General features: G+C 66.4%; 1 protein-coding gene across 1 annotated transcript; it reads right to left on the bottom strand.

Moving 5' to 3' along the window:
- Nucleotides 1–779: 779 nt before the first annotated feature.
- LOC309583964 (cathepsin D-like) lies at nucleotides 780–9,393 on the bottom strand (the record flags this gene model as incomplete). The annotated part of the gene is made up of 9 exons (XM_082299853.1): nucleotides 780–941; nucleotides 1,087–1,185; nucleotides 3,287–3,452; nucleotides 3,702–3,824; nucleotides 5,082–5,281; nucleotides 6,878–6,996; nucleotides 7,702–7,825; nucleotides 8,159–8,183; nucleotides 9,326–9,393. The coding sequence occupies 9 exons, from the start codon at nucleotides 9,391–9,393 to the stop codon at nucleotides 780–782; spliced, it is 1,086 nt and encodes a 361-aa protein (XP_082155979.1).
- Nucleotides 9,394–10,590: the final 1,197 nt, after the last annotated feature.

Here is a 10,590-nt window from a genome sequence, read left to right as displayed (position 1 = left end):
GATAGTCGCAGAGGTTGGTGGGTGCGCGGGGGGACACGCCTACCGTGAGGGGAGGGCACGCTGGAACTGAGGGATGGACACGCCCACACCGGGAGGCCACGCCCACTTCTTGTAAGCCACGCCCATGCAGGTGCCGAGGCACCGCCCAGTACAAGAGCCACGCCCCCACCTGTCAAACCACGCCCACTTCGCGTTGAGGCCCCGCCCATCGGCGGGGATGGGTGGGAGGGGGGAACTTGGGCTAACTGGGAGGCACTGGTGGCTACTGGGAGCACCGGGAAGAAAAAGTCCAAGGGGTCTGGGGGCTGCTCTGGGGGAAGTACTGGGATGCACTGGGACTGGGGAGGGGTCCCAGTCTCTCGGAGTCCCCCCCCTCCCCCCCAGGGAGCAGGCGGGACCAGGAGCCCCCAAACCAGCAGCTTTTATTGGAGCCCCCAAAGGGGACCCCGACATGCAGGGTGGAGTCACTTGCAGGGCCCAGGTGGTCCCAGACAAGACCCAGGGGACCCTGGGGTGACTCCGGCATCCGGAAGGGTCCCGGGGGTCCCCAGGATGGGGGACCTTGAAGGACCCGGGGAGTGGGGGGAGGGGGGCACTTATGGGACCCAGGCATCCAGGGGGTCCCCAAGGGTCCCCAGCGTGGGGGTCCTTCGAGGGACCCAAGCGTTGGGTGGTCCCAGGGACGACCCAGCCCATCCCGGGGGTCCTCGGTGTGGGTGTCCGGGTGGTCCCCAAGGGGACGCGGCCGTGCCGAGGTGGCACCGGGGATGTCCCGGGTGTCACTTGCTGGGTGCCAGCCCCACGCGGTCCTGGTCGCGGTCGAAGACGGCGTAGTAACGGGCCAGGAAAACGTCCCCGAGGATCCAGAGGGGTCCCGCGGGTGGGGGGACATCCAGGGCCATGAAGCCGCTGACACACGTGGGGGACCCCCATTGGGACACCTGGGGGGACAGCGGCACGGGGGTGACAGGGGACGAGGGAAGGGTGGGGATTTGGGGACGCCAGGGAGGAGGAGAGGGATGGGGATGTGGGGACACGAGGGGAAATGGGCCAGGGGTGACACGGAGGGGACACCGGGGGTCCCACCTGGAGCACGTAGTGCTGGGGGCTGAGCGTGAACTCTTTGCCCCCCAGGACGAAGGTGACGTTGGGCAGAGACGGGACCTTGTCACAGTCCAGCAGGTACTGGGGGGAGGGGACAGGGGGGTGAGGACCTGGGCGGGGGGAGAGACCCCCATCCAAAGCGTCCTCGAGTGTCCAGGGACACTCAGGGACCCCCAAACCCCCATCCAAAGCGTCCTCGGGTGTCCAGGGACACTCAGGGACCCCCAAACCCCCCACCCAAAGCATCCTCGGGAGTCCGTGAACAATCAGGGACACCCAAATCCCCCACCCAAAGCATCCCTGGATGTCCAGGGACACTCAGAGACCCTCAAACCACCCACCCAAAGCATCCTCGGGTGTCCAGGGACACTCAGGGACCCCCAAATCCCCCACCCAAAGCGTCCTCGGGAGTCCAGGGACACTCAGGGACCCCCAAACCCCCACCCAAAGCATCTTCGGGAGTCCGTGAACAATCAGGGACCCCCAAACCCCCACCCAAAGTGTTCTCGGGAGTCCGGGGACAATCAGGGACCCCCAAACCCCCACCCAAAGCATTCTCGGGAGTCCAGGGTCACTCAGGGACCCCCAAATCCCCCACCCAAAGCGTCCTCGGGAGTCTGGGGACAATCAGGGACCCCCAAACCCCCACCCAAAGCATCTTCGGGAGTCCGTGAACAATCAGGGACCCCCAAACCCCCACCCAAAGCGTCCTCGGGTGTCCAGGGACACTCAGAGACCCCCAAACCCCCACCCAAAGCATCCTCGGGAGTCCAGGGTCACTCAGGGACCCCCAAACCCCCCACCCAAAGGGTCCTCGGGAGTCCGTGGACAATCAGGGACCCCCAAATCCCCCACCCAAAGCGTCCTCGGGTGTCCAGGGACACTCAGAGACCCCCAAACCCCCCACCCAAAGCATCTTCGGGAGTCCGTGAACAATCAGGGACCCCCAAATCCCCCACCCAAAGGGTCCTCGGGTGTCCAGGGACAATCAGGGACCCCCAAACCCCCCACCCAAAGCGTCCTCGGGAGTCTGGGGACACTCAGGGACCCCCAAACCCCCACCCAAAGCATCTTCGGGAGTCCGTGAACAATCAGGGACCCCCAAACCCCCACCCAAAGCGTTCTCGGGAGTCCGGGGACAATCAGGGACCCCCAAACCCCCACCCAAAACATCCTCGGGAGTCCAGGGTCACTCAGAGACCCCCAAACCCCCACCCAAAGCATCCTCGGGAGGCCAGGGACACTCAGGGACCCCCAAACCCCCACCCAAAGCATCTTCGGGAGTCCGTGAACAATCAGGGACCCCCAAACCCCCACCCAAAGCATCTTCGGGAGGCCAGGGACACTCAGGGACCCCCAAACCCGCCACCCAAAGCATCCTCGGGAGTCCGGGGACAATCAGGGACCCCCAAATCCCCACCCAAAGCATCCTCGGGAGTCCAGGGTCACTCAGGGACCCCCAAACCCCCCACCCAAAGGGTCCTCGGGAGTCCAGGGACAATCAGGGACCCCCAAATCCCCCACCCAAAGCGTCCTCGGGAGTCTGGGGACAATCAGGGACCCCCAAACCCCCACCCAAAGCATCTTCGGGAGGCCAGGGACACTCAGGGACCCCCAAACCCCCACCCAAAGCATCTTCGGGAGGCCAGGGACACTCAGGGACCCCCAAACCCCCACCCAAAGCGTCCTCGGGTGTCCAGGGACACTCAGGGACCCCCAAATCCCCCACCCAAAGCGTCCTCGGGAGTCCGTGGACAATCAGGGACCCCCAAACCTCCACCCAAAGCATCCCTGGATGTCCAGGGACACTCAGAGACCCTCAAACCACCCACCCAAAGCGTCCTCGGGAGTCCAGGGACACTCAGGGACCCCCAAACCCCCACCCAAAGCATCCTCGGGTGTCCAGGGACACTCAGGGACCCCCAAACCCCCACCCAAAGCATCTTCGGGAGTCCGTGAACAATCAGGGACCCCCAAACCCCCACCCAAAGTGTTCTCGGGAGTCCGGGGACAATCAGGGACCCCCAAACCCCCACCCAAAGCATCCCTGGATGTCCAGGGACACTCAGAGACCCCCAAACCCCCACCCAAAACATCCTCGGGAGTCCAGGGTCACTCAGGGACCCCCAACCCCCCACCCAAAGGGTCCCCAGGTGTCCGGGGGGTGCCGGGGGGTCCATACCTGCCCCCCTATGGCGCGGGACCCCCCCAGCGCCCGGTGCAGCGTGGCCACCTCGGTGCTGGGCCCGGTGATCAGCGACGTCCCCGTGTCCACGATGGCCTCGCAGCCCCCCCCGCACAGGGGGGGGTCCCGGCACCCCACGGCCCCCGGGGCCCCCACGGACAGCCTGGGGGGCAGTTAGAGGGGTCGGGGGCAGTTTGGGGGGGCTTTGGGGGCAGTTTGGGAAGGCTTTGGGGGCAGTTTGGGGGGTCAGGAGGGGTCAATTTTTGGGGCTGGGGGACATTTAAGGGGGGGGGGATTTGGAGGAGATCAGGAGGGATTTGGGGGGATCTTGGGGGGGGATTCAGGGAGGCTCTGGGGTGGTTGGGGGGATCCAGAGGGGGATTTTGGGGGGAGGGATTTTTGGGGGTCTCACCTGTCCATGTGCACCTGCCAGTAGCTCTTGCGGGACACGGGGATGTAGTGCAGGGGTCCCTCGAACTGTCCCTCGTCGATGCCCCCCAAAAGCAGCTCCCCCCCATCGCCTTCCGACGCCCCACTGCACCCCACAGTCAGGGTGGGGGGCGTGAGGGGCTGGGGGGAGGGAAGGGGTTGGGGGTCCCAGGGGGTGTCCCAGGATGAATTTGGGGGTCCCATGGGGGTCCCAGGGGGAATTTGGGGGTCCCAGAGGGGTCCCGGGATGAATTTGGGGGTCCCATGGGGGCCCCAGGGGGAATTTGGGGGTCCCATGGGCGTCCCAGGGGGAATTTGGGGGTCCCAGAGGGGTCCCAGGGGGGATTTGGGGGTCCCATGGGGATTCCAGGCAGAATTTGGGCATCCCAGGGGGGATTTGGGGGTCCCTGGAGGTGGGGCGAGTAATTTAGGGATGCTTTTGGGGCGGGGTGGTTTGGGGGGTAGTGGGGTGTGGTCAGGGGATGGTCAAGGGGTGGTTTTGGGGTACTTTAAGGATATTTTGGGTGTAGTTGGGGTGTATTTAGGGTGTTGTCAGGGAGTGGTCAGGGTGCAGTCAGGGCGTGGTCAGGGTGCGGTCAGGGTGCGGTCAGGGTGTGGTCAGGGTGTGGTCAGGGTGTGGTCAGGGTGCGGTCAGGGTGCGGTCAGGGGTGGTTCAGGGGTACTTTAAGGATATTTTGGGTGTAGTTGGGGTGTATTTAGGGTGCGGTCAGGGAGTGGTCAGGGTGCAGTCAGGGTATGGTCAGGGTATGGTCAGGGTATGGTCAGGGTGCGGTCAGGGTGCGGTCAGGGTGCGGTCAGGGGTACTTTAAGGATATTTTGGGTGTAGTTGGGGTGTATTTAGGGTGCGGTCAGGGTGTGGTCAGGGAGTGGTCAGGGCCTGGCCAGGGCGTGGTCAGGGCACGGTCAGGGTGCGGTCAGGGTGCGGTCAGGGTGTGGTCAGGGCGTGGTCAGGGCGCGGTCAGGGAGCGCTCAGGGTGTGGTCAGGGTGCAGTCAGGATGTGGTCAGGGGGTGGTCAGGGCACGGTCAGGGCACGGTCAGGGTGTGGTCAGGGTGCAGTCAGGGTGCAGTCAGGGTGTGGTCAGGGTGCGGTCAGGGAGCGCTCAGGGTGTGGTCAGGGTGCGGTCAGGGTGCGGTCAGGGTGTGGTCAGGGGGTGGTCAGGGTGTGGTCAGGGTGTGGTCAGGGCGCGGTCAGGGAGCGCTCAGGGTGCGGTCAGGGGGTGGTTCAGGGGTACTTTAAGGGTGGCTTGGCTGTAGTTGGGGCATGGTCAGGGTGGGGCCAAGGGGTGGGCAGGCATGTCCGGGGTGTGTCCGGGCTGTGTCTGTGGGGGTCCGTCCGGGTACCTGCGCAGGCGGAAGGAGAAGACGTTGTTCCGGAAGAGCCCCTGCTCCATCATGTTGTCAAAGACGGGGCGCGCGGGGCCGGCCGAGGCGTTGGGGAACGCCAGGCCCAGCACCCCGTCAAAGCGCGCGGCCGCGAACGCCAGGCCCGGCAGCGCCACCGCCTCGGCAAACGTCTGGTTGGGGACGGACACGTTGGACACCTGCGGGGACAGGGACACGGTGACACAGGGACACAGGGACAGGGTGACACAGGGACACGGTGATACAGGGACACAGGGACACAGGGACACGGTGACACAGGGACACAGGGACACGGTGACACAGGGACAGGGACATGGTGACACAGTGACACAGAGACACAGGGACACGGGGACACAGTGACACAGGGACACGGTGACACAGGGACACAGGGACACAGGGACACGGTGACACAGTGGCACAGGGACAGGGACACGGTGACACAGGGACAGGGACAGGGTGACACAGGGACACGGTGATACAGGGACACAGGGACACGGTGACACAGGGACACAGAGACACAGGGACACGGGGACACAGTGACACAGGGACAGGGACACGGGGACACAGGGACACGGTGACACAGGGACACAGGGACACGGTGACACAGTGACACAGGGACACAGGGACACAGGGACACAGGGACACAGGGACACGGTGACACGGTGACACAGGGACACAGGGACACAGGGACACAGGGACACAGGGACATGGGGACGGTGACACAGGGACACGGTGACACAGGGACAGGGACATGGTGACACAGTGACACAGGGACACAGGGACACAGGGACACAGGGACAGGGGGACACGGGGACACAGGGACAGGGTGACACAGGGACACAGGGACAGGGTGACACGGTGACACGGTGACACGGTGACACAGGGACACAGGGACACAGGGACACAGGGACACAGGGACATGGGGACGGTGACACAGGGACACGGTGACACAGGGACACGGTGACACAGGGACAGGGACATGGTGACACAGTGACACAGGGACACAGGGACACAGGGACAGGGACACGGTGACACAGGGACACGGTGACACAGGGACACGGTGACACGGTGACACAGAGACACGGTGACACGGTGACACAGAGACACAGGGACGGGGACACAGTGGCACAGGGACACAAAGAAACAGGGACACAGTGACACAGGGACAGGGACACAGGGACAGAGGGACACGGGGACAGGGACACAGGGACACAGGGCCACCGCCTGGGTGACCGTCTGGTTGGGGACAGGGCCACGGGGACAGGGTGACCCCATAAAAGGGGACACAGGTGTCCGTGGGGACACGGGGACATGCGGGACCACGCCCCTTCCATGGCCACGCCCCCAATGTCCCACCCTTTAGCCCCGCCCCCTCATTATCCCCGCACTGGCCACGCCCCCACCGTGAGGGTCTCAGTGCTCAGGAAGGGACCCCACCCCACCCTTGGGACCCCTCCCCGGGCCCCCCACCCACTGTGAGGGTGTCGGAGCTCAGGAAGGGACCCCAGCCCACCCTGGGACCCCCCACCCACCGTGAGGGTGTCGGAGCTCAAGAAGGGACCCCAGCCCACCCTGGGACCCCCCACCCACCATGAGGGTCTCGGCGCTCAGGAAGGGACCCCAGCCCACCCTGGGACCCCCCACTCACCATGAGGGTGTCAGCGCTCAGGAAGGGACCCCAGCCCACCCTGGGCCCCCCACCCACCGTGAGGGTGTCAGCGCTCAGGAAGGGACCCCAGCCCACCCTGGGACCCCTCCCCGGGCCCCCCACCCACCGTGAGGGTGTCGGTGCTCAGGAAGCCCCTGAGGCTGCCGCTGCCGTAGCTGATGGCGAAGGCGGTGCCGTTGGGGCGGTGGGTGCAGGACAGCACGGGCTGGTAGTGGGGGTGCAGCCCTGGGGACGCGGGGGGGGGACACGGTGACACGGGGAGGGGGCCACGCCCAGGCCACGCCCACTCACCCGGACCACACCCCTTCAAGCCCCGCCCCTTCCAGCCCAGGTGAAGCACTCGAGAGGCTCCTTGACCTCAGGCCCCGCCCCTCCGCACAAGCCACGCCCATTTCCACACGACCACGCCCCGCTAGGCCACGCCCACACACCAAAACCACGCCCATTTCCCCACAACCACACCCTGCCAGGCCCCACCCCTTGCTCAAACCACGCCCATTTTCCCCACAACCACGCCCTTCCAAGCCCCGCCCACCCCAAACCACGCCCTTTTCTAAACCACGCCCCGCACCAAAACCACGCCCATTTCCCCCCACAACCACGCCCACCCAAGCCCCGCCCACCCCAACCACTCCCATTTCCCCAACCACGCCCACCCAAACCACGCCCATTTCCCCCACAACCACGCCCCTCCCAAGCCCCGCCCACCCAAAACCACGTCCATTTTCCCCACAACCACGCCCCTCCCAAGCCCCGCCCACCCCAAACCCACGCCCATCTCCCCAGCCACGCCCTTCCAAGCCCCGCCCACCCCAAACCCACGTCCATTCCCCCCACAACCACGCCCTTCCAAGCCCCGCCCACCCCAAAACCACGCCCTCCCAAGCCCCGCCCCCAAGCCCCGCCCATTTCTCCGGCCCCGCCCCTCACAGCAGGCCAGGTAGAGCAGGCAGCAGCGCGCCGAGGGCACCCACAGGTCGGCAGAGCCGGTGTCGAAAACCACCCGGAAATTCTGGGGGGGGGTCCCCAGGGAGATGGTCCCGTAGTACTGAGCCTGGGGGGGGAGGGGCGGGGGGGGGTGGGACCCCCGCGGTGTCACCGCCGTGTCCCCAAAAAGGGCTGGGAACCCCCCCAGGTGTCCCCGGGACGCCGCCACCCCCCCCCATCCCGATGTCCCCGGGGTGCTGGGGACCTCCTCCCCTCCCCCCCCCCTCCCCGCACCCCCTCCCCACGACCCCTGCCCCCACCCTGGGGGTCCCCGTGTCCCCCCCCCCGCCCCTCCCCCACTCACGTCCATGTAGTTGTGGAGCCGCGTGGGCGCGGCCGCCGCCCCTCCCCCACTGCGGCTGCGGGGCCCCCCCCCGGCCCCCCAAAATTTGGGGGGTACCCAGGGCCCCCTCTCCAGGGGGATGCTGCGGGGGAGAGGGGGAGGAGGGGTTAACGGGGGGGGCCCCATCGCAGAGGTAATGAGCCTAATGAGCTTAATGAGCTTAATGAGACCAATTATGCTAATGAAGGGCTGCCACCGCACCGCTGGAAGGGGAAGGGGGCGGGGCGGGGATTAATGAGGTTAAAGAGGGGCTCCCTCGGGGGTTGGTGTGGTTGGGTGCGGGTGGGGGGGGGGGTTAATGGGGCTCCCCAAATTGTGGGGTCACCCCCAAGGTCACCCCTGGGGTCAGAGGTCACGGGGGGGGTCACACCCTGGCGGGTGGGGCCGGGGCCGAGCGGGTCCGACCGGCTCCCGCCCCCGCCCGGCCTCGGCTGGGAGGGACCGGCATGGCCGGGAACCCCAAAACCTCCCCCGAACCCCACCCGGGGGCATCCACGGGGCCGGGAACCCCAAAAACCCCACCTGGGGGGATCCAGGTATCAGCAAACCCCCCCAAAATCCCACCTGGGGAGATCCAGGTATCAGCAAACCCCCAAAATCCCACCTGGGGGGATCCAGGTATCAGCAACTCCCCTTAAAATCCCACCTGGGAAGATCCAGGTATCAGAAAACCCCCCCAAAACCCCACCTGGGGGGATCCAGGTATCAGCAACGCCCCAAAATCCCCGATCCAGGTATCAGCAACCCCCCAAAACCCCACCTGGGGGGGATCCAGGTATCAGCAACCCCCCAAAACCCCACCTGGGGGGGATCCAGGTATCAGCAAACCCCCCAAAACCCCACCTGGGGGGGATCCAGGTATCAGCAAACCCCCCAAAACCCCACCTGGGGGGGATCCAGGTATCAGCAAACCCCCCAAAACCCCACCTGGGGGGGATCCAGGTATCCGGGGACTTCCAAAATCCCCCTTGAACCCCACCTAAACCCTCACCTGGAGCAATCCAGGTGTCCCAGAATCCCCCCCGCCCCAAAATCCACACCCGAAGGGGCTCCACGTACCGGGGAGCTCCCCAAAACCCCCCCGAACTCTCCCACCAGGAGCACCCAACTATCCGGGGACCCCCCCAAACCCCTCCAAACCACCCCAAAACCCCACACCTGGGGGGCACCCAGCTACCCGGGACCCCCCCCCCCCCAGGACCCCTCGTCCCTCCGCTCTCTCACCGCAGCATCGCTCCCGCTCCAGCCACGAGCAGCAGCAGCAGCAGCGGCCCGATCGCGGGGCCCCCCATGGCCACTCCGAACCCCCCCGTGGCCACTCCGAGCCCCCCCGTGGCCACTCCGAGCCCCCCCGTGGCCGCTCTGAGCCCCCCGCCCCGCGCGCGCGGGGGAACCCCCTCAGGCCCCGCCCACGGACACGCCCCCTCCCCTCAAAGCCACGCCCACTCCCCATTGACAGCGGCGGGGAACCCCCACCAAGCCACGCCCCCCTCCATTTGAGCGCTTTGGGACAAGCCACGCCCCCATTGACTATAAATGGACTCATTCGGCCACGCCCCCCTGCTGGAGCCACGCCCCCTCATTGGCTACAGCCGCCTCTCTGGCCACGCCCCCTACAAGCCCCGCCCCTTCGCTGACCATAAATGGTCACTGCAGCTCCGCCCCCCCCGCGGTTACGTCATGGCGGGGGCGGGGGTGACTCAGGGGGCGCGGGAACCCCAAAACCGCCCCCGCATCCGGGGGGGGGCCCCGACCCCGCCCCGAAATTCCCCCCGAATGCACATTGGGGGGGGGGCCTTAAAACCACCCCCTCATTAAGAGAGGCCCCCTAATTTTGGGGTGGTTTTAAGGGGAAAGCGACCCCTTAAAATACATCATTTGGGGGAGGGGGGGGGGGGGGGGGGCGGCCTCTGAGCTGCTCCATAACTGGGACCCCCCTCCCCCCCAAAACCAACCCATGGTGGGGGGACCCCAAACCCACCCCATAACTGAGACCCCCCCCAAAACCAACCCATTGGGGGGGGGGGAGGGCCCTAAAGCTGCCCCATAACTGGGACCCCCCCCCTAAAAACCAACCCATGGTGGGGGGACCCCAAACCGACCCCCCCTCCCCAAAACCAACCCATTGAGGGGGGGGGGAGGGCCCTAAAGCTGCCCCATAACTGAGACCCCCCCCCCCCAAAAACCAACCCATGGTGGGGGGACCCCAAACCCACCCCATAACTGAGACCCCCCCCTCCCCAAACCCAACCCATTGAGGGGGGGAGGGGCCTGAAGCTGCCCCATAACTGGGACCCCCCCCCCCAAAACCAACCCATGGTGGGGGGACCCCAAACCGACGCCCCCTCCCCAAAACCAACCCATTGAGGGGGGGGGAGGGCCCTAAAGCTGCCCCATAACTGGGACCCCCCCCCCCCAAAACCAACCCCACGGTTTGGGGGTGACCCCAAACTCACCCCGTAATTTTGGGGGGGGGGGGGGAGGACGGA

The sequence above is a fragment of the Coloeus monedula genome (genome assembly GCF_965178545.1).
Source record: "Coloeus monedula genome assembly, chromosome: 34".
Classification (NCBI taxonomy): domain Eukaryota; kingdom Metazoa; phylum Chordata; class Aves; order Passeriformes; family Corvidae; genus Coloeus; species Coloeus monedula.
This window is presented reverse-complemented; position numbering and strand designations above follow the sequence as displayed.